At 37.3% G+C, this 24976-nt stretch overlaps 1 protein-coding gene across 2 annotated transcripts in view; it reads left to right on the plus strand.

Moving 5' to 3' along the window:
• Window positions 1-24976, plus strand: part of GPAM (glycerol-3-phosphate acyltransferase, mitochondrial) — a 148732-nt gene that overhangs the window by 32829 nt on the left and 90927 nt on the right. For both annotated transcript variants that reach the window (XM_053692742.1, XM_053692743.1), the window contains exon 3: window positions 9158-9280. In XM_053692742.1, the coding sequence (XP_053548717.1) occupies window positions 9158-9280 (123 nt within the window). The remainder of the gene's footprint in view (window positions 1-9157; window positions 9281-24976) is intronic.

A 24976-nucleotide genomic window follows, 5' to 3' on the forward strand; every position in this document is an offset into this window, starting at 1 on the left:
TTGTTGAAAGCTAAACCTAGGTAGACTCGTATAATAAGCCCTTGCAACTGCCTCTTATCTCAGTACCTTTTAACAGTTTTTGAAAGTTAGACACTGCTATTTCATGTGTCTCATATAGATAACATTGGGCTCACTCTTGTGGACTTATTTAAGAGTCAGCACTGATTGGCTAAAAAGACTGTTAAAAGAACTGAAATAAGGGGGCAGTGTGCATTGGCTTAGAAAAAAGATAATCACAGAGGTAAAATGTTTATTAATATAACAGTGTCCTACATGCAAAACTTCGGAATGGGTAATAAAGGGATTATCTGTCTTTTTTTTTCTGGAGTAGACTGTCCCTTATATATATTATGTGTATATGTGTGTGTGTGTGTGTGGTAAATCGCCATAGAACAGGCTAACAATAGTATTGAGCCAGTTGTTCGTTCCTGTGAGTGTGCTTCTCTCTGTGTGTATTTAGTCTCCCTATGGGAAAAAAGGAACCCAGACGTGGACTCCTTGCTCAGTGTGCTTAGAGGAATACTGCTACACCTCACTGACGAGGCGCAATGAAGGCCGAAAAGATTGTCTGGGGTTGCTGTGTTCCTTAATCAGAGAGGAATTGCCTGGTATTTCGGCGCTGGACTGACCGTAATGGGCGGGATCAGACTGATATACTACAGGAAATTTCTTCTCTGAAAAGCATTACTGGGCTAAAAGAAGCTGCACCCAGGTGGTAAATCGCCATAGAACAGGCTAACAATAGTATTGAGCCAGTTGTTCTTTCCTGGCTTGTGCGGACGATATGGTGGCGTTGAGCTCCATACCGCACTAAAATAAAGCGCTGCTTTGACGTGCTTGTGCACGATTTCCCAAGAGACATCAATGGGGAGAGCCAGCAAAAAAAAAAACTAAGACATGCAATGATCGTGGAATGAAAAGCCCTGTAACGCAGCCCCATTGATGTCTATGGGGAAATAAAAAGTTACGTTTAAACCTAACATCCTAAAATAAACCCAGAGTCTAAACACCCCGAATCCGCCGCCCTCGACATCGCCGCCACCTACACACAGTTATTAACCCCTAATCTGCCGCCTCCTACATAGTTATTAACCCTTAATCTGCCACCCCCAACATCGCCTCCACCTACATAAAACTATTAACCCCTAATCTGCCGCTCCCAATGTCGCTGCCACTATACTAAAGTTATTAACCACTAAACCTCTGGCCTCCCACCTCACTACCACTAAATAAATCCATTAACCCCTAAACCTAACCCTAACGTAAACCTAACCCTAACACCCCCTAACTTGAACATAATTAAAATAGAGCTGAACTAAAGTTACAATTATTAACTAAATAATGCTTTAAAACTAAATAATTACCTCTAAAATAAAACCTAAGCTAGCTACAATATAACTAATTATATTGTAGCTAGTTTAGGTTTTATTTTTATTTCACAGGTAAGTTTGTATTTATCAGCCAATAGGATGAGAGCTCATTCCTATTGGAACAGCTCTAATCCTAGCCAATAGGAATGCAAGGGACGCCATCTTGGGTGACGTCACTTGCATTGAAGTTCCAGTTTACGGCGGCGACCGTATGAAGAAAATGCTCTGTGCCGGATGTCTTCAGGATGGACCTGCTCCGCGCCAGTGATATGAAGATGGAAAAGGCCGCCCGCTGAAGACTTTTTGCCACATGGATGAGGACTTTGCCGGCTGGATAGATCCTTCAAGCGGGACTTCAAGAACTGTAAGTGGATCGTCGGTGTTTAGTATTAGGTTTTTTCTCTTGTTAAGTGTGTTCAGTCCACGGGTCATCCATTACTTATGGGATATATTCTCCTTCCCAACAGGAAGTTGCAAGAGGATCACCCAAGCAGAGCTGCTATATAGCTCCTCCCCTCACATGTCATACCCAGTCATTCTCTTGCAACCCTCAACAAAGAAGGAGGTCGCGAGAGGAGCTGGAGTTTTTACTTAACTATTCTTCAATCAAAAGTTTGTTATTTTAAATGGCACCGTAGTGTGCTGTTTTTCTATCTCAGGCAGTATTTGGAAGAAGAAACTGCCTGCGTTTTTTATCTATGATCTTAGCAGGCGTAACTAAGATCCACTGGCTGTTCTCGACATTCTGAGGAGTGGGGTAACTTCAGAAACTGGGGATAGCATGCGGGGTCCTCCGCAAATGAGGTATGTGCAGTACTTTATTTTCTGGGAATGGAATTGACTAAGAAAATACTGCTTTTACCTTATGATGTAAGTACAGCCTTAAATGCAGTAGTAGCAACTGGTATCAGGCTGATAAATGTATGCGCAGTCGAGTTATATTCTAGGGACTAGAATTTGACTGAGAAAATACTGTTGGCACTGAAATAATACTTAAGCCTTCTCTGCAGTGTTAGCGACTGGTAGCAGGCTTAGTGATAGCTTTGCATGACATTGAAAAATGTTGTTTTTTAATAAAACGTTTACTGGCATGTTATTCGTTTTTGTGAGGTACTTTGGTGATAAATCGCTTTGGGCATGATTTTTTCCACATGGCTAACATATTTTTCTGCATGGAAACCGTTATATCAGGGCTCCCACTGTTGTGATTGGAGTGGGAGGGCCATTGTTTTAGCGCCTTGTTGCGCATTTAAAATTATTGCACAGTCTTTCTGCTTCTTCCTCCTTGATCCAGGACGTCTCTAGAGAGCTCAGGGGTCTGCAAATTTCATTTGTGAGGGAGGTAATCAGTCACAGCAGATCTGTGACAGTGTGCTGACTGTGATTAAAAGCGTTAAATCTTAATTGATATCTGTTTAATCTTTTTTGGGTATTGAGGGGTTAATCATCCTTTTGCTAATGGGTGCAATCCTCTGCTAATAATACACTTCTTGTTAAGAATCGTTTAATTATATCTGTATTTTTGAAGCGCTGCAGCGTTTTTTATATTGCTTGTAAAACTTATTGAAAGTGATTTCCAAGCTTGTTAGTTTTCATTGCTAAGTCTGTTTTAAACATGTCTGATTCAGAGGAAACTGTTTGTTCATCATGTTCAAAAGCCAATGTGGAGCCCAATAAAACGATGTGTACCAATTGTATTGATATTGCTTTGAATAAAAGTCAATCTGTACCGATAAAGAAGCTATCACCAGACAACGAGGGGGAAGTTATGCCGCCTAACTCTCCTCACGTGTCAGTACCTGCGTCTCCCGCTCAGGAGATGTGTAAGATTGAGACACCTAGTACATCTAGGCCCTTACAAATCACTTTACATGATATGGCTAATGTTATGAAAGAAGTATTATATAATATGCTCGAATTAAGGGGCAAACGCGATAGCTCTGGGTTAAGGACAGAGCGCGCTGATGACACGAGAGCCATGTCTGATACTGCGTCACAATTTGCAGAACATGAGGACGGTGAGCTTCATTCTGTCGGTGACGGTTCTGATCCGGGGAGACCGGATTCAGAAATTTTAAATTTAAGCTTGAGAACCTCCGTGTGTTACTAGGGGAGGTATTAGCGGCTCTGAATGATTGCGACACGGTGGCAATTCCAGAGAAATTGTGTAGGTTGGATAGATACTATGCGGTACCGGTGTGTACTGACGTTTTTCCTATACCGAAAAGACTTACAGAAATTATAAGTAAGGAGTGGGATAGACCCGGTGTGCCTTTTTTCCCCTCCCCCGATATTTAGAAAAATGTTCCCTATAGACGCCACCACACGAGACTTATGGCAGACGGTCCCTAAGGTGGAGGGAGCAGTTTCTACGTTAGCCAAGCGTACCACTATCCCGGTGGAGGATAGCTGTGCTTTCTCAGATCCAATGGATAAAAAATTAGAGGGTTATCTTAAGAAAATGTTTGTTCAACAGGGTTTTATATTGCAGCCTCTTGCATGCAATTGTGCCTGTCACGGCTGCAGCGGCATTCTGGTTTGAGTCTCTGGAAGAGGCGATTCGCGCAGCACCATTGGATGAGACCTTGAGCAAAGTTAGAACCCTTAAGCAAGCTAATGCGTTTGTTTCAGATGCCGTAGTACATCTAACCAAACTTACGGCTAAAAATTCCGGATTCGCCATACAGGCGCGCAGAGCGCTCTGGCTTAAATCCTGGTCAGCGGATGTAACTTCCAAGTCTAAACTACTTAACATTCCTTTCAAAGGGCAGACTTTATTCGGGCCCGGCTTGAAGGAAATTATTGCTGACATTACGGGAGGTAAGGGCCACGCCCTTCCTCAGGACAGGGCCAAACCAAAGGCCAAACAGTCTAATTTTCGTGCCTTTCGTAACTTCAAGGCAGGAGTAGCATCGACTTCCTCCGCTCCAAAACAGGAAGGAACTACTGCTCGTTACAGACAAGGTTGGAAAGGCAACCAGTCATGGAACAAGGGCAAGCAGGCCAGAAAGCCTACTCCCGCCCCTAATACAGCATGAAGTCAGGGCCCCCTATCCAGAGACGGATTTAGTGGGGGGCAGACTTTCTCTCTTTGCCCAGGCTTGGGCAAGAGATGTGCAGGATCCCTGGACGTTAAAGATTATATCTCAGGGATACCTTCTGGATTTCAAATCCTCTCCTCCACAAGGGAGGTTCCATCTTTCGAGGTTATCGACAAACCTAGTAAAGAGAGAGGCATTTCTACAATGTGTACAAGACCTCTTAATCATGGGGGTGATCCACTCAGTTCCGCGATCGGAACAGGGACAAGGATTTTACTCAAATCTATTTGTGGTTCCCAAAAAAGAGGGAACCTTCAGACCAATCTTGGACTTAAAGATCTTAAACAAATTCCTAAGGGTACCATCGTTCAAGATGGAAACCATTCGAACCATCCTACCCATGATCCAAGAGGGTCAATATATGACCACGGTGGACTTAAAGGATGCTTACCTTCATATACCGATTCACAAAGATCATTATCGGTACCTGAGGTTTGCCTTTCTAGACAGGCATTACCAGTTTGTGGCTCTTCCCTTCGGGTTAGCCACGGCCCCGAGAATTTTTACGAAGGTTCTAGGCTCACTTCTGGCGGTACTAAGACCACGAGGCATAGCGGTGGCTCCGTACCTAGATGACATTCTGATACAAGCGTCAAGTTTTCAGAATGCAAAGTCTCATACAGAGATAGTTCTAGCATTTCTGAGGTCGCATGGGTGGAAAGTGAACGTGGAAAAGAGTTCTCTGTTACCACTCACAAGGGTTCCTTTTCTAGGGACTCTTATAGATTCTGTAGAGATGAAGATTTACCTGACGGAGTCCAGGTTATCAAAGATTCTCAATGTTTGCCGTGTCCTTCATTCCATTCCAAGCCCATCAGTAGCTCAGTGCATGGAGGTAATCGGCTTAATGGTCGCGGCGATGGACATAGTGCCATTTGCGCGCCTGCATCTAAGACCGCTGCAACTATGCATGCTCAGTCAATGGAACGGGGATTACTCAGATCTGTCCCCTTTGCTAAATCTGGACCAGGAGACCAGAGATTCGCTTCTCTGGTGGTTGTCACCGGTTCATCTGTCCAAAGGAATGACCTTTCGCAGGCCAGATTGGACGATTGTAATAACGGATGCCAGCCTTCTAGGCTGGGGAGCAGTCTGGAATTCCCTGAAGGCTCAGGGATCGTGGACTCAGGAGGAGAAACTCCTCCCAATAAACATTCTAGAATTAAGTGCAATATCAATGCTCTTCTAGCTTGGCCTCAGTTAGCAAAGCTGAGGTTCATCAGATTTCAGTCGGACAATATCACGACTGTGGCTTACATCAATCATCAAGGGGGAACCAGGAGTTCCCTAGCGATGTTGGAAGTCTCGAAGATAATTCGCTGGGCAGAGTCTCACTCTTGCCACCTGTCAGCGATTCACATCCCAGGCGTAGAGAACTGGGAGGCGGATTTCCTAAGTCGCCAGACTTTTCATCCGGGAGAGTGGGAACTTCACCCGGAGGTATTTGCTCAACTGATTCGTCGTTGGGGCAAACCGGATCTGGATCTCATGGCATCTCGCCAGAACGCGAAGCTTCCTTGTTACGGATCCAGGTCCAGGGACCCGGGAGCGGTGCTGGTAGATGCATTAGCAGCCCCTTGGGTTTTCAACATAGCTTATGTGTTTCCACCATTTCCGTTGCTACCTCGGCTGATTGCCAGGATCAAACAGGAGAGGGCATCGGTAATTCTAATAGCGCCTGCGTGGCCACGCAGGACCTGGTATGCAGACCTAGTGGACATGTCGTCCTGTCCACCATGGTCTCTTCCTCTGAGGCAGGACCTTCTAATTCAGGGTCCTTTCAACCATCCAAACCTAATTTCTCTGAGGCTGACTGCCTGGAAATTGAACGCTTGATTCTATCAAAGCGTGGGTTTTCGGATTCGGTTATTGATACCTTAATACAGGCTCGGAAACCTGTGACAAGGAAAATTTACCATAAGATATGGCGTAAATATTTATATTGGTGCGAATCCAAGAGTTACTCATGGAGTAAGGTTAGGATTCCTAGGATATTAGCTTTTCTACAAGAGGGTTTAGAAAAGGGTTTATCCGCTAGTTCGCTAAAGGGACAGATTTCAGCTCTGTCTATTCTTTTACACAAACGTCTGGCAGAGCATCCAGACGTCCAGGCCTTTTGTCAGGCTTTGGCTAGAATTAAACCTGTGTTTAAAGCTGTTGCTCCTCCGTGGAGTTTAAACTTGGTTCTTAAAGTTCTTCAGGGTGTTCCGTTTGAACCCCTTCATTCCGTTGATATTAAGCTTTTATCTTGGAAAGTTTTGTTTTTAATGGCTATTTCCTCGGCTCGAAGAGTCTCTGAGTTATCTGCCTTATATTGTGATTCTCCTTATCTGATCTTTCATTCAGACAAGGTAGTTCTGCGTACTAAACCTGGGTTTTTACCTAAGGTTGTTTCTAACAGGAATATCAATCAAGAGATTGTTGTTCCTTCATTATGTCCTAATCCTTCTTCAAAGAAGGAACGTCTTTTGCATAATCTAGACGTGGTCCGTGCTCTGAAGTTCTACTTACAGGCAACTAAAGATTTTAGACAAACTTCTTCTCTGTTTGTCGTTTACTCTGGACAGAGGAGAGGTCAAAAGGCTTCGGCTACCTCTCTCTTTTTGGCTTCGTAGCATAATACGTTTAGCCTATGAGACTGCTGGACAGCAGCCTCCTGAAAGAATTACAGCTCATTCCACCAGAGCTGTGGCTTCCACCTGGGCCTTTAAGAATGAGGCCTCTGTTGAACAGATTTGCAAGGCTGCAACTTGGTCTTCACTTCATACTTTTTCCAAATTTTCCAAATTTGACACTTTTGCTTCTTTGGAGGCTGTTTTTGGAAGAAAGGTTCTACAGGCAGTGGTTCCTTCTGTTTAATGTTCCTGCCTTGTCCCTCCCATCATCCGTGTACTTAGCTTTGGTATTGGTATCCCATAAGTAATGGATGACCCGTGGACTGAACACACTTAACAAGAGAAAACATAATTTATGCTTACCTGATAAATTTATTTCTCTTGTAGTGTGTTCAGTCCACGGCCCGCCCTGTCTTTTTCAGGCAGGTTCTAAATTTTAAAATTATATCTCCAGTCACCACTGCACCTTATAGTTTCTCCTTTCTCGTCTTGTTTCGGTCGAATGACTGGATATGACATGTGAGGGGAGGAGCTATATAGCAGCTCTGCTTGGGTGATGCTCTTGCAACTTCCTGTTGGGAAGGAGAATATATCCCATAAGTAATGGATGACCCGTGGACTGAACACACTACAAGAGAAATAAATTTATCAGGCAAGCATAAATTATGTTTTTTGGCCTCCCAGGCAAACTTGTAATAGCGGCACTATGGGAGTCCCATTGAAAAAATGACTTTTATAAAAGTGTGGTACTGAAGTTGCGTGACTGGCTAAAAGGTGTGCTGTACACCTATACCGACTTGTAATAGCAGCGTTGGGGAAAATGAAGCCTTATGGGCCATAACGATGCTATTTGACTCGTAATCTAGCTGATATTGTGGTACAAGTCATGTCCAAATAAATCCAACATTTCGGTCCTCCACCTGGGAACTTTATCAAGGATACAAAACAAACGTAAACACCCACCTTAAATTGTATTCCACACAGGGATCTATACACACTTCTCATCTGACAATCACTAAACAGGCACAGCAGGCACCAACTTCCTGTGATGACATCCTTACCAAAAAAACTACTAAACTAAACATTAAAGTACTGAAAACAGATTTCCACTTCAAAATAAACAGCAGAAGGGCTAAACTACATCCTTGTGCTATATATTCTATGCATAGATCATCTAAAAACCAAAATATAAAAAACGATCTGTTGTCATGGCATGTGACCAGCCGGTGTCATTGCATTTATTGCAAGAGAAACATACGGTCGCTGTATGCCCAGAGATCAAGTCAAGAGACCCCCCCAGATGAGAAGTGTGTATAGATCCCTGTGTGGAATACTATTTAAGGAGGGTGTTTAAGTTTGTTTTGTATCCTTGATAAGTGTCCCAGGGGGAGGACCGAAACGTTGGATGTTTTTGGGTGTGAAGTGTACCACAATATGTGAATAAAGTGATAACATCCCTATTGAAGAAACTGGGTGCAGATAGATTTTTGCACTAATTTTTTAACTTTCAACTTGTAATACAAATGCAAAAAGCCTCCGCCTAGGGAAGTTAACGCCGCAAGCACAAAAAAGCACTCCACTCGTAATCTTGTCCTTTTATTGGTTGTGACACGGTGGCGTCCCCAGAAATGTCTTCATAATTTGAGGGCAGGGTTTGGTTTGGAGAGTGCAGGCAGGTCCAGATGTTTTGTGGGCTGGATTGTGAGTTGTCTTTATCATAATGTGTTTCATAGCACTGATACAGATAATTTGTTAAAGGGACATGAAACCCAAACTTTCATTCATGATTCAGATAGAGCAAAAACTGTAAAAGAGCTAGTGCAAACCAACATTTGTAAAAAGGCAGCTGCTCGTTCTTGGAGGACTGTGCACACTTTGAGGCACCATCTCTAACTGATCATGTGTAAAGGTTTACAGCTCATATATGTATAAGTCTGTGGTTGGCTGATGGCTGTCACATGATACAGTTGTGTTGTATTTGTATTATGCATTTGTTAATTATGAAATTCTACGACTTTTAATGATCCATTTAAACTGATTTCGTATTAAATCTTTTGACTGTTCTCTTTAGGGGGAGAGATTTTCAAGCTGCACCGTGTTGCGCTCTGCAACCCTGAATTGGAAGGAAACGTTTGTGAGCAGGAAAAGGCCTTTTGTTGGAAGGTGCTGTTATGTCTGTACTCCCCAGAGCCGGGTAAGACGATTAAGCAGTAGATTATTTTCAGATTAGGAGGGATTAAATCATGAGGATTATTACTTTATTTGTTGTAATCATTTTTCAGAATTAAGGTCACACTGCTTGTGCACAAGTCTTATTGTTAGTTCAAACTCTGTGATGGTGATCCCATTGTTGCACTCAGAGTGGCATTGTAGTAGACCTCTCTAGCAGCTAAGGGGTTAAACACTTGATGTAAATCTGGGAGGGAGTTTTGCTAGATTAAATACATTGTTCTAAATAAATATTGCTAACAAACATGGTAGTGCAAAAAATGCAAGTTGTTATTTGGTAAAGCACGTAATTCTCACAAAACTCACTGTGGTACTCTGTGTATTTAATGACGCAAAATAAGGTTCTATACATAGGTAAAGTCCTGCTTGGGCGACAAGCACTGCAGCTGAACACACCTAGTGATTGTCAGAGTGGTTGGATACTAGCCACTTGCATAACATTATTTATTTCATGTAATTGGCAAGAGTCCATGAGCTAGTGACATATGGGATATACAATCCTACCAGGAGGGGCAAAGTTTCCCAAACCTCAAAATGCCTATAAATACACCCCTCACCACACCCACAATTCAGTCAATTTGTTGTTTTTTCTGGTCCTAGGAAAGGTCAGAAAGCCTCCTCCATTTCTTTGGCATCTTGGTTAAAGCTTTTGATTCACAAGGCTTATGTAGAGGCGGTACAGTCTCCGCCTCAGAGAATTACAGCTCATTCTACTAGATCAGTCGCCACTTCTTGGGCTTTTAAGAATGAAACTTCGGTTGATCAGATTTGCAAAGCAGCAACTTGGTCTTCTTTGCATACATTTACTAAATTCTACCATTTTTATGTATTTGCTTCTTCTGAAGCAGTCTTTGGTAGAAAAGTTCTTCAGGCAGCTGTTTCAGTTTGATTCTTCTGCTTATGATTTAAGTTTTTTTTTATTGAAATTTATGTGAAATTTTTTAAGAGACTTATTTTTTTTTGTGGATTTATTTTTTTTCAGCAGAAATAGCTGTTTTTATTTTATCCCTCCCTTTCCTAGTGACTCTTCTGTGGTCTCCCACATCTTGGGTATTTCTATCCCATACGTCACTAGCTCATGGACTCTTGCCAATTACATGAACGAAAACATAATTTATGTAGGAACTTACCTGATAAATTAATTTCTTTCATATTGGCAAGAGTCCATGAGATCCAAACTTTTTTTTTATTGTGGTTATGATTTTTGTATAAAAAGCACAATTTTATTTCCAGTTCCTCTTTTTGTATGCTTTTTTTACTCCTTATTTTATCACCCCACTACTTGGCTATTCGTTAAACTGATTTGTGGGTGTGGTGAGGGGTGTATTTATAGGCATTTTGAGGTTTGGGAAACTTTGCCCCTCCTGGTAGGATTTTGTATCCCATACGTCACTAGCTCATGGACTCTTGCCACTATGAAAGAAATTAATTTATGGAATATATACCTAGCGCCTGTGTAATCCTATATGCTCCGGCTGTCTTGACCTCTAGCTGTCAATAAGGAACTCTAAGAATATATGGATGTAGCCTGAGCGCCTCAACTAGAAGTGGGCTAGGATGTGAATAGGTAGTACACGTGTATTTATTAATGACAATAAATGTTGAGTTAAAACAATTAAAACAATAATTAAAACAAAAGTTTAAAACAATAAATAATATGCAATATGCAAAGGTACCTATGTGGAATATTCAAATAGTACATTAACATGGATCCATGTTTATCAACATACATAAAGACAGTAGACAATCTTGATAATAATATGCGAATAATATATATATATATATATATATATATATATATATATATATATATATATATATATATATATATATATATATATATATATATATATATATATACACTAAAGCAGTACTACACAACCTTGGTACACAAATGGGGCACTAAGTGCCCAGCTGGGTCTTGGCCGTGGTGTAGTGGGAAGTCACAAATTGTTCCTATCAGTTGAGTGTAATTTGTAATCCCAGGTTCAGTGAAAATATGATGTAGAATTTCCAAGCGTATACTTAGGTAGAGTCCAATATAGTTATAGTTATGTTATAGATGATCCCTCATTAGTTATGGTGTAGGAGAAAAAAGGGGATGTGACTGAAAGCTCAAAAATAGTGCAAAATAGTGAAGAAAAAAAAGAGTATAATCCTTCAACAAAGGATAAAAATAAAAAAATGTAAAAATGTGAATTAATTTTTTTTTTAGCAGAAATTGCCAAAAGATGCCATTGATGAAAAAAGATGAAAAAGATTAAAAAATGTGTTGAAGTTAGGATAAATATATTTGTAGGGGCAATATAATTCTAAGTGATAAAAGTTAGTGAATGAAAAATTATTCTCAAGGTTCAGTTGGGTGTTGCGAGATTAGTGCAGCTGGGTGCAGCTGGGTTAGTGCTGTAACCACAGGTGGAAATCCAGAGATTTTAGTGGATGTTCTGCTCCTAGCTGGATTTATCTGTGAAAGATCTGCTCCTAGCTGGATTTATCTGTGAAAGATAATCAATATAGTGTAGTATGCTCAAAGTAGATATAGATGTAGAAATAAGGCTTACCAGATGCTTAGTCAAGCATCTGACCAAGCATCTGGTAAGCCTTATTTCTACATCTATATCTACTTTGAGCATACTACACTATATTGATTATCTTTCACAGATAAATCCAGCTAGGAGCAGATCTTTCACAGATAAATCCAGCTAGGAGCAGATCTTTCACAGATAAATCCAGCTAGGAGCAGATCTTTCACAGATAAATCCAGCTAGGAGCAGATCTTTCACAGATAAATCCAGCTAGGAGCAGAACATCCACTAAAATCTCTGGATTTCCACCTGTGGTTACAGCACTAACCCTGCAGCACCCAGCTGCACTAATCTCGCAACACCCAACTGAACCTTGAGAATAATTTTTCATTCACTAACTTTCATCACTTAGAGTTATATATTGCACCTACGAATGTATTTATCTTAACTTCAACATTAAAAGGGGGTAAGGGAAGGGGTTGTTCATGAAACTCTTTAAGAAATGTCTGATCTATTTATTGCTCACTCTACCCTCTGCTCTACAATTTGTGTATCAGCTAGTCTTGGCCCCATAGGAAAAGAAGGTTGAGAAAATGGTCTGACTTGGCATAGTAACTGGTACATTTCTTCCAGAGAGAGTACATGTGTAACTTCATTTAGCCACTGTTGGAGTGTAGGTATTTGCGGCTTTTTCCACAGTCGTGGTATCAATCTCTTCGCACTGTTTAGCATTATTTGAAGTAATGAAGTATTATATTGACATCTAAGGTGGGGTAGCTTATTTAAAAGTATCATCTGGAGGTCTAGTGTTATGTTTTGATTCAATTTTTTAGAGATATACTGTTCAACTTGTTCCCAGAAGGGTCTAATTAATGGGCAATGCCACCATATATGTGACAATGTCGCTCATTCTCCTCATAGCCTCCAACATTTCGGAGATATTGACGGGTAAATTCTATGTAGACGTGTGGGTGTTAAGCATGAAAAAGTTAAAATAGTATTTTCTATATGTCAGCCAAAATTATAAAGTCTTTTAAGGAAGTTAAAATATACAAAGATAGCCTTTTCATTTATGGTATGCTTTAATTTCATTGGCTTAAAATTTATATATAAGCTTTACATTTGTATGAGGCTATTGTTATCTTCTGCCTTCAGATCTCAAGGTATGTATTAATCTTGTTGTGATTAATAAATGATTTATGTCAACTAATATTTGATAAATAGGAGTACTAATTTAATCTGTTAGATAACCCAGATTGAATATTTGTCTATAGTTATGTTTTTTTTGTCTAACCAAGGCATAATAAAGTCATATTAAAGAATAATTCTTACAGCATCTCTTTGTTATCCTCTTTTGCGAGAATCGTACGTATACATCTGTTGCTAAACACTCATTTAGTGACGGCCCTAGACAGAGGTATACGACATTAAGTACCACCTAGATATCAATTTATAGTTAGTTTCTACTATGTTAGCGGAGATAGAGGATTTTTTTTTAACTGAAGTAAAGTATTTTTTCCATTCTAGGTTGGTAAACTGTATATTTAGTTATTTTTCCCAAAGTGATCTGAATGAGGGTGTTTTTGAGAATCCAGTGATTGTAGTGTCTTATATGCAAGAGAGATTAGGTGATTAGGTGTATCAGGCAGAAGGCATAATGTTTCAAAGGTTGTGTACGGTCTAATAATGTTTGGTTTGTTTGGGTGTGTCTGCAAAAAATGCCGGATCTGAAAATAGGAAAACCAAGTATCTAGTGGTGGGCCTATATCCCTCTGTATATCAAGGAAGTTTTTAACGTGGCCTTCTTTCATGAGGTAGTATATAGGTATATATAAGGGTTGACCGTCTTTGATAGCAGGCTTATTTATATTTAGTCCCAGGAAGATTTTGTTGTTAATTATAGGTGTGAGAGGGGAAATTGGGGTTGAGATCGCGTTATGTGTAGCAATTAATTTATCTCATATATGCAATGTTTCTTCCATAAAGGGGTTTTGTCTGATTTCTGTTGGACGGTATTTATTTGGAATCCAGCATATGTCACGTAATGTGGTGTCTGTTAATGGTTACCCATAATTTAGGGTTTGTTGTTTGATTCCATATAATGATGCGTGCTAAGTGGTTTGCCTTGTAGTAATTCACTATATTTGGTATTCCCAACCTCCTTGCTGCTTGGAGAGATAGAGGGTATGGCATACCTCCCAACATTTCAAAATTCAAAAGAGGGACACCCCCACGGCAAAAATTTGAAAGGGGCGGGGCTAAAAAAATCATAAGACCAAAGTAATATAAATAAAATTCTATTTTTATTCATATCTTTTTATACTCTTAGGCAGCAAATCAAACACAAGCTCAAACCACTGGTATAGCTATGTGAGCTCTGTATTTAATTAACTTTTGCAGAGACAGTGCTAAATATTTTTATGAAAAAAACTGAACAGTGTCCTTAGACTTGCATCAGTGTCTCTTGCAAATCACAAGGGGTTAAGCAGTATATTGGAGAATTTCTTGTGAGTCAAGGTGTGATGTATCCTCAATGGTTATACAGGTATGTTCATGTATATATAAGTAAATCTTTCAGTGACAACTGTACACCTTGTGTATCACTCCTGGACTTATTATATTAATATTCAAATGTCCCACAAAATATGTGTATATTGAGACAATCTGTAATACTGTATGGAAGTCCAATATACTTAAAGGCAAAGCATTCACTCACCCTTCTTCTTATAGTGCAGGGACTGAGTGTTCCTTCCTCAGTAATGCCGGCTCCAAGAAAGCTTGTAAATCACAGGCGTGTAAATCCTTTGATGTATGTCCTGTGGGAGGAATGTTTGCAGCTGCTGGAAGCGGAGAGTGCCAGGACAAACCGCCAAACAATTTCACAGGTAAAAGGCTTCCACAACTGTGGAAAGGATCCAGCATGAAATGAGCCGAGAGTAGTAGAAAGTAAAAATATATGCTTTATTTGATATGCATTAAAAGTGCTGTGAGTTTCCACAGAAATGCAACCTATATCACAGCCATAAGCGAGTCAGCCTAGTAGCCCAACATCACACACTCCAACATGTTTCGTGCTGCAACAGCACTTCGTCAGGGATAGTAAGGGGTTAACTGCTCAGCCGTTATACACACTTTCTGTCCAATCAGAAACATGCACAGGAGTTAGAGCCAACTGCAATACCTCAAGGAAAAACGTCATATTGACTACTCGGGTTAATTGGCTTATTCGCATTTTCTGATTTTACTTTGGTTGTGTGCAACAGGTGAGCAGAGTAAAAGACATAATCATTTGTGTAAAAATACAGCATTGGACATTGGGATACTCACCTACAGCTCTATATATATATATATATATATATATATATATATATATATATATATATATATATATATATATATATATATATATATATATATATATATATATATATAGATATATATATATAGATGAAACCATCTTGAAAAAAAATACAGCTTTATGAATGAATTAAAAAATAAAATAATATGATATAAACCTGCTGCTATTGTCTTTTTTTGTATTGAAATTTTCTAGTGATGTATCAAAGAACATTTTTTGTATATATCTACACTTAATGTACATACATAATAGCACTATTAGTTGTGATGTGTGATCTCATACACTAATGGACTGCTAACCATATTAATTGGTATAAAAACTGTGTTAATAGTAAAGTAACGGTGTAGCAGAATCCATTTAGTGTATTACTATTCTAAAGCCGCAACTTAGGAAATCTTTCTTAAGATATGTCCTGTTGGCAATTGGAAAAGCTAACGATTAACATCATGAAGTTGATTTTATTGAGCATGTTTGTTTGCGGAACATATATATATATAAACAAACTATCCTATTTTACTGGCTAGATAAGGGTGAGGTTCACTAGTTAAGATACCATGTTAGCTATTAACACGATTGAACTGGGGAAATAGAACATAATTGTTGCCCCAACAGTTAAACAGTGAGTACAATATTTAGCCACCACACCCTTACAACTAAAAAAAGAGTGATGTTATATGGAATGCGGTGTCCTGCTATTTCTGACCAGGTAGGGACAACATCTATTGACGAAAAACTTTGTAACAATTGGATAGGCGGAATCATTAAAAATAGAAAAACTGCTGTGTAAACATCATGTAGCGATTTTGAACAGCTGTGTCAGAATCTTTGACGTAAAACCAAAATATAAAAGTGTTAAAAGTGAAAAATAAATCAGATTTGGGAATGTGAATTATAATAACTTAAGCAATATGTAAATACTCACAGATAGTGGTATTTAGGATGTGCCTAGTGACCAAATGAATAGAAGAAATATATAAATGATGTGAAATTATGATGAAATGAAAAATATGTCAAAATAAATAAATAATACAGTGTTAAAAATATTAGAATGCATTAGAAATGTCGTGAAGAGAAATATATTGAAAATTGCATGTGTATACAGATCACAATTAGCTTGGTTATATGATGTAATAAATACATGGACGAGACAAAACATCCGACCATATTAACCTCCTCCATTCCATAATACTGCATGATTTGTATAAAAATACAATGAAATAATGAAATTCATCGCAGCATATGGAGTTTTGAAGCTAAGTGAATATATTTCATTTAATTGCATATTAGTATGAGTGCATGAAATTGTGATTATAGATTTAGATTGGTGTTTATCAAAAAATGTGAGGAGAAGAATGAAAAAAATAAAATAAAAATAAAAAAACAACAAAAACAAAACAAAAATCGCTCGTAAGGTTGAAATTAAATGTGCGGTGAACTTAGAATGAAAAATGATGTGAGTGAGTAGTGTAATTTGTTATGCATGTGTAACTTTGAATAAAAAATAATGTGAGTGAGTGATGTGATTTGTTGTACATGTGTGAAAAAAAATTAGGTATCATAAAATGTGATGATAAAAATATCATTATTAAATATCATAAAAATACAATAACAATAAAAACAGTAATAATATTACACTGCATGCAGATATATTAAATTATGTGGCTGATCAGTGTGACTAATAAGTGAGTCTGAAGGATTAATAAACTTTAAATGAATAATATAATGTATTGTGGTGTCCTTTCTATCCAATAAACAGTTTTATATCAGATTTCTTATTTATGCCCATTTTCCAATTGCCAACAGGACATATCTTAAGAAAGATTTCCTAAGTTGTGGTTTTAGAATAGTAATACACTAAATGGATTCTGCTACACCGTTACTTTACTATTGACACAGTTTTTATACCAATTAATATGGTTAGCAGTCCATTAGTGTATGAGATCACACATCACAACTAATAGTGCTATTATGTATGTACATTAAGTGTAGATATATACAAAAAATGTTCTTTGATACATCACTAGAAAATTTCAATACAAAAAAAGACAATAGCAGCAGGTTTATATCATATTATTTTATTTTTTAATTCATTCATAAAGCTGTATTTTTTTTTCAAGATGGTTTCATCCATATATATCTATCTATCTATATATATATATATATATATATATATATATATATATATATATATATATATATATATATATATATATATATAAGGAGCTGTAGTTGAGTATCCCAATGTCCAATGCTGTATTTTTACACAAATGATTATGTCTTTTACTCTGCTCACCTGTTGCACACAACCAAAGTAAAATCAGAAAATGCGAATAAGCCAATTAACCTGAGTAGTCAATATGACGTTTTTCCTTGAGGTATTGCAGTTGGCTCTAACTCCTGTGCATGTTTCTGATTGGACAGAAAGTGTGTATAACGGCTGAGCAGTTAACCCCTTACTATCCCTGACGAAGTGCTGTTGCAGCACGAAACATGTTGGAGTGTGTGATGTTGGGCTACTAGGCTGACTCGCTTATGGCTGTGATATAGGTTGAATTTCTGTGGAAACTCACAGCACTTTTAATGCATATCAAATAAAGCATATATTATTACTTTCTACTACTCTCGGCTCATTTCATGCTGGATCCTTTCCACAGTTGTGGAAGCCTTTTACCTGTGAAATTGTTTGGCGGTTTGTCCTGGCACTCTCCACTTCCAGCAGCTGGCAAACATTCCTCCCACAGGACATACATCAAAGGATTTACACGCCTGTGATTTACAAGCTTTCTTGGAGCCGGCATTACCGAGGAAGGAACACTCAGTCCCTGCACTATAAGAAGAAGGGTGAGTGAATGCTTTGCCTTTAAGTATATTGGACTTCCATACAGTATTACAGATTGTCTCAATACACACATTTTGTGGGACATTTGAATATTAATATAATAAGTCCAGGAGTGCTACACAAGGTATACATTTGTCACTGAAAGATTTACTTATATATACATGAACATACCTGTATAACCATTGAGGATACATCACACCTTGACTCACAAGAAATTCTCCAATATACTGCTTAACCCCTTGTGATTTGCAAGAGACACTGATGCAAGTCTAAGGACACTGTTCAGTTTTTTTCATATTTATTTGAATTGTCTGCCTATCTGAACAAAATGGATACCGAGAATATCACAGCCAGAAAAGCTAAATTACAATCTTTGATTAGAAGTCAGCCTACTACAGATTTTAAAGAACTAGATCTGCCAAGTCTATTCTCAAGGAGAGAGCAGTTGGAAATAAAAGAACTAAAACTGTGGTGGGAGATTGAATTCTTACAGATTTATATTGAAGAGAACAAAATCCCAAGAGATCTTAGGATGAAAAAATATCCAGCCTATGCAACACCGAAAAAAAGCTTTATGACAGAATGGAACAACACTCTATCTCAATGCTCTCTAACCTTGATGAAACAACTATTGAATAGCAAAAAGGAAGATCATGATGAAGTTATGGATGAATTAAATACAGTTAAAGAAAACACTGCTTAATTTACCTCTGACCCCAGATATGAAAGCTATACTGACCAACTCGCAGAAACAATGAAGAAACTTAATGATGAACTATCAGACCGAAAAGCGAAGAAATACCATAGTGATTGCAAAGATTATGACCTTGATGTGGTCCACAATTGGACTTCCATACAAAGAAATTCCAATAGGTCAAAAAATAAGAAAGGCCATCATAGCAGCAACCACAAGGGACAAGTCAGCAAAAAAGTCACCTTTTCAAGCTTTGAAACGTCTTCAGTGGAGAGTCCAAAAGCCTCAACCCCTAGAGCAGAGGGCTCAAGTGATAGAAGTGTCCGTCCAAAAGATGGTAGTAGCCCTATTGCAATCCCTGAAACAAGTATGGCAAGTACATCAAACAGAATGAGAGAAGTGAGCCAAAGGAGACAGCCAAAAAATGGGGAGGAAATAAAGGAGCTCCCAGCAAGATACCCCAGTCGAAGAAGACTTTTAGAAATAAAGACTCTTCTCCTGTAACAGAAGGAACATCATACACTACAGCACAAAATGAAAATAATGAAATCAATGTAGTGAATTTATCTGATACATACTTGTCACAACTTGATATAAAGGTGTTATCTAAAGGTTTATCATTTGCCCCAACAACTGATTTTTCATTATTTGAAACATTGCTAGATGTAAATAGGTTCATGCGGAACCTTACTTTGAAAAGGCATTTCAGTTTAGATATACAATCTGAATGTAATGCCCATAATAACACCAATTGTGGAACAAACCTGACAGCATATAATAATGTTTCAGATTTTGAAGAACAATGTAGTCTTATTGATTTAACAAGTCTCAACAGTGAGAGCATTAGACATGACACTAGTTCCCATATCATTCCATCAGTTAAAGGGACACAGTACCCAAAAATTTTCTTTCGTCATTCAGATTGAGCATGAAATTTTAAGCAACTTTCTAATTTACTCCTATCATCCAATTTTCTTCATTCTCTTGGTATCTTTATTTGAAATGCAAGAATGTAAGTTTAGATGCCGGCCCATTTTTGGTGAACAACCTGGGTTGTCCTTGCTGATTGGTGGATTAATTCATCCACCAATAAAAAAGTGCTGTCCAGAGTACTGAAACAAAAAAAGCTTAGATGCCTTCTTTTTCAAATAATGATAGCAAGAGAACGAAGAAAAATTGATAATAGGAGTAAATTAGAAAGTTGCTTAAAATTGCATGCTCTTTCTGAATTACAAAAGAAAAAAAATGGGTACAGTGTCCCTTTAAGGTAAAAACTAAAAATGAAAAATTTTATCCAATACAAATGAGGGGTGATTTAATAGAAGCATTCCACACTATAGTTGAAAAGGAACTAATTGGACTACATCAAACTGTACACAAAAATAAGAAGGCCAATAGAATTAAAGGTGATAACCTGACTAAATTAGAAAGGATTGCCCTTAATAAACTTAAGAGCAATGATAATCTAGTAATAACCAACTCTGACATGGATGGTGCTGTAGTGGTACAAAATAAAGATAACTATATTAAAGAGGCCTTAAAACAACTGGAAGATACCAACACCTATTTGAAACTTAGTTTCAACCCCACCCTAAAATTTCAGCAGGATCTTGAAAAATTTCTAGACCAATCAGTACACAGAGGTTTCATTACAACTGTTACAGCAGAGAATCTAAAAGTCACTCATCCACAAATTTCTATCTTCAAACATATACCTAAGATACACAAGAACCTAACGTCTCCCCCAGGCAGGCCCATTGTCTCTGGTATTGGCACACTGGGAGAGAAATTAGGAGCTTTTGTGGATGAACACCTACAACCTATTGTCACCTCCACTCCTGGACATGTCAGAGACACTAAGCATTTATTGAACATGCTGGAGGAGACAACATTGGACGAGGATTGTATCCTTGTTTCTATTGATTTGTCTTCTCTATATTCTTGCATCCCTCACAATCAAGGATTGTTTGCACTCTATCAAATGTTGAGAAGATACACCAATTATGACACTGAATACATTGATTTTCTCATTGAAACTGTAGGTTATCTTTTAACCCACAATTATTTTTTGTTTTTAGGGCAATATTATTTGCAAAAGTGTGGCACAGCGATGGGGGCAAAATTTGCCCCCTCCTATGCGAATTTGTATTTAAGTTATTTTGAGTTAATAAAAATTTACCCTGATGCAAATCCATTTAGATCTTGCATAAAAGCATATTTTAGGTACATAGATGACCTGTTGGTAATTTGGAAAGGCACTGATACACAATTACAATCTTTTCTTAAGTACATAAATGACAACAACATGAACTTAAAATTCACACATGACAGTTCAAGAACTGAGTTAGCCTTTTTGGATGTGTTACTAAAAGTCTCTTCTAATAACAAAATAGAAACGGTAACTTATCGGAAACCCACAGCAGGAAACGCCATCCTCAGAGCTAACTCACACCATCCAGAACATTTAAAACGTGGCATCCCCAAGGGCCAATATATGCGCCTTCGTAGAAATTGCACTGATACGCAGCAATATAAACAACAAGCCGAGGAGCTTACATCTACACTTATAGCTAGAGGATATAAAAAGAATGCATTAATTAAAATATCTAATGAAGTGCTATCAATGGATAGAAATAATCTTTTAGCAAATAAATCTAAACCACAAACAAACCAATTTTCAGGATCAACAATAGTATTTTCTACAAAATACAGTAAACAGTTTCAAGATATTTGTGCAATTATTAAGAGAAATTTAGCAATACTTGAGAAGGATAAGCTTTTAGACCCCAGTGTTATAAATAACATAAAACTTGTGTCCAGGAAAGCAAGGAACATTGGAAACAACTTCAAGAGAGATTTTGATAAAAGAATAGGCAATGCACAGAGAACATGGTTGGAGCCAAAACTAGGGTTTTTCAAATGTGTCACAAATCCATGCAAGTAATGTGAATTTGTAGAAGTAGAGTCCTCATTTGTCTCTAGTAATGCAGGCGAGACATACAAAATAAAATATAATCTAACCTGTAACTCAATTTTTGTAGTGTATCTGATCACCTGTAAATTGTGTAAAAAGCAATATATAGGACGCACTTCTCGTATGCTCAAAGATAGAATTAGGGAGCACTTGCTATCCTTATCAGAAAAAGAACCAAAGACACCTGTTGCTAAACATTTTAGGTCACATTGTGAAAAACCATCTAAATATTTTTCATTTAAAGCCATTGATCATATTCCAAAGCTGAACACAGGCGGGAATAGATACGACAAACTAAATAAGTTAGAGACCTTTTGGATATTTACATTGCAAACTGGAGCCCCAATGGGCATAAATGAGAAATCTGATATAAAACTGTTTATTGGATAGAAAGGACACCACAATACATTATATTATTCATTTAAAGTTTATTAATCCTTGAGACTCAATTAGTCACACTGATCATCCACATAATTTCATATATCTGCATGCAGTGTAATATTATTACTGTTTTTATTGTTATTTTATTTTTATGATATTTAATATTTAATTTTTCCTGCATGCAATATAATATTATTATTACTTTCATTATTATCACATTTTATGATACCTAATTTTTTTTCACACATGTACAACAAATCCCATCACTCACTCACATTATTTTTTATTCAAAGTTACACATGCATAACAAATTACACTACTCACTCACATCATTTTTCATTCTAAGTTCACCGCACATTTAATTTCAACCTTACAAGCGATTTTTATTTTTTTTGTTTTTGCTTTTGTTGTTTTTTTTTATTTTATTTTTTTCATTCTTCTCCTCACATTTTTTGATAAACACCAATCTAAATCTATAATCACAATTTCATGCACTCATACTAATATGCAATTAAACGAAATATATTCACTTAGCTTCAAAACTCCATATGCTGCGATGTATTTCATTATTTCATTGTATTTTTATACAAATCATGCAGTATTATGGAATGGAGGAGGTTAATATGGTCGGATGTTTTGTCTCGTCCATGTATTTATTACATCATATAACCAAGCTAATTGTGATCTGTATACACATGCAATTTTCAATATATTTCTCTTCACGACATTTCTAATGCATTCTAATATTTTTAACACTGTGTATTATTTATTTATTTTGACATATTTTTCATTTCATCATAATTTCACATCATTTATATATTTCTTCTATTCATTTGGTCACTAGGCACATCCTAAATACCACTATCTGTGAGTATTTACATATTGCTTAAGTTATTATTATTATTCACATTCCCAAATCTGATTTATTTTTCACTTTTAACACTTTTATATTTTGGTTTTACGTCAAAGATTCTGACACAGCTGTTCAAAATCGCTACATGATGTTTACACAGCAGTTTTTCCATTTTTAATGATTCCCTATCCAATTGTTACAAAGTTTTTCGTCAATAGATGTTGTCCCTACCTGGTCAGAAATAGCAGGACACCGCATTCCATATAACATCACTCTTTTTTTAGTTGTAAGGGTGTGGTGGCTAAATATTATACTCACTGTTTAACTGTTGGGGCAACAATTATGTTCTATTTCCCCAGTTCAATCGTGTTAATAGCTAACATGGTATCTTAACTAGTGAACCTCACCCTTATCTGGCCAGTAAAATAGGATAGTATATATATATATATATATATATATATATATTCCGCAAACAAACATGCTCAATAACATCAACTTCATGATGTTAATCGTTAGATTTTCCAATTGCCAACAGGACATATCTTAAGAAAGATTTCCTAAGTTGCGGTTTTAAAATAGTAATACACTAAATGGATTCTGCTACACCGTTACTTTACTATTGACACAGTTTGTATACCAATTAATATGGTTAGCAGTCCATTAGTGTATGAGATCACACATCACAACTAATAGTGCTATTATGTATGTACATTAAGTGTAGATATATACAAAAAATTTTCTTTGATACATCACTAGAAAATTTCAATACATAAAAAGACAATAGCAGCAGGTTTATATCATATTATTTTATTTTTTAATTCATTCATAAAGCTGTATTTTTTTCAAGATGGTTTCATCCATATATATCTCTCTCTCTCTCTCTATATATATATATATATATAGATATAGATATAGATATAGATATAGATATAGATATAGATATAGATATAGATATAGATATAGATATAGATATAGAGAGAGAGAGCTGTAGTTGAGTATCCCAATGTCCAATGCTGTATTTTTACACAAATGATTATGTCTTTTACTCTGCTCACCTGTTGCACACAACCAAAGTAAAATCAGAAAATGCGAATAAGCCAATTAACCTGAGTAGTCGATATGACGTTTTTCCTTGAGGTATTGCAATTGGCTCTAACTACTGTGCATGTTTCTGATTGGACAGAAAGTGTGTATAACGGCTGAGCAGTTAACCCCTTACTATCCCTGACGAAGTGCTGTTGCAGCACAAAGCATGTTGGAGTGTGTGATGTTGGGCTACTAGGCTGACTCGCTTATGGCTGTGATATAGGTTGCATTTCTGTGGAAACTCGCAGCACTTTTAATGCATATCAAATAAAGCATATATTATTACTTTCTACTACTCTCGGCTCATTTCATGCTGGATCCTTTCCACCGTTGTGGAAGCCTTTTACCTGCTAAATATTTTTATCTTAATTGGACATTTAATTAAAGATTCTTTAAAACTGTCCTCTGCATTCCCCATTAATATTCTAGATTCTGGTCTTTAAAGTTAGCAAAAAAGCACAGTAACACACTAAATAGCATACATACACACACACACACTACTTAGCTTACACTTATACATACAGATACACACTACACAGCATACACCTATACATGAAGATACACACACATACACACACACATACACACACACACACACACACACACACACACACACTACATAGCTTACACTTATACATACAGATACACACTACACCGCATACACCTATACATGTAGATACACACATACACACACACACACACTTATATAAGCAGATACACACACTGCACAACATACACTTATACATGCAGATACTTATACATACAGATACACACTACACAGCATACACCTATACATGAAGATACACACACACACACACTTATACATGCAGATACACACACTACACAGCATACACTTTTATACATGCAGATACACACACTTATACATGCACACACACACACACACACACACACACACTACATAGCATACATTTATACATGCAGATATACACT

The sequence above is a fragment of the Bombina bombina genome, chromosome 9 (assembly GCF_027579735.1).
Source record: "Bombina bombina isolate aBomBom1 chromosome 9, aBomBom1.pri, whole genome shotgun sequence".
Classification (NCBI taxonomy): Eukaryota; Metazoa; Chordata; class Amphibia; order Anura; family Bombinatoridae; genus Bombina; species Bombina bombina.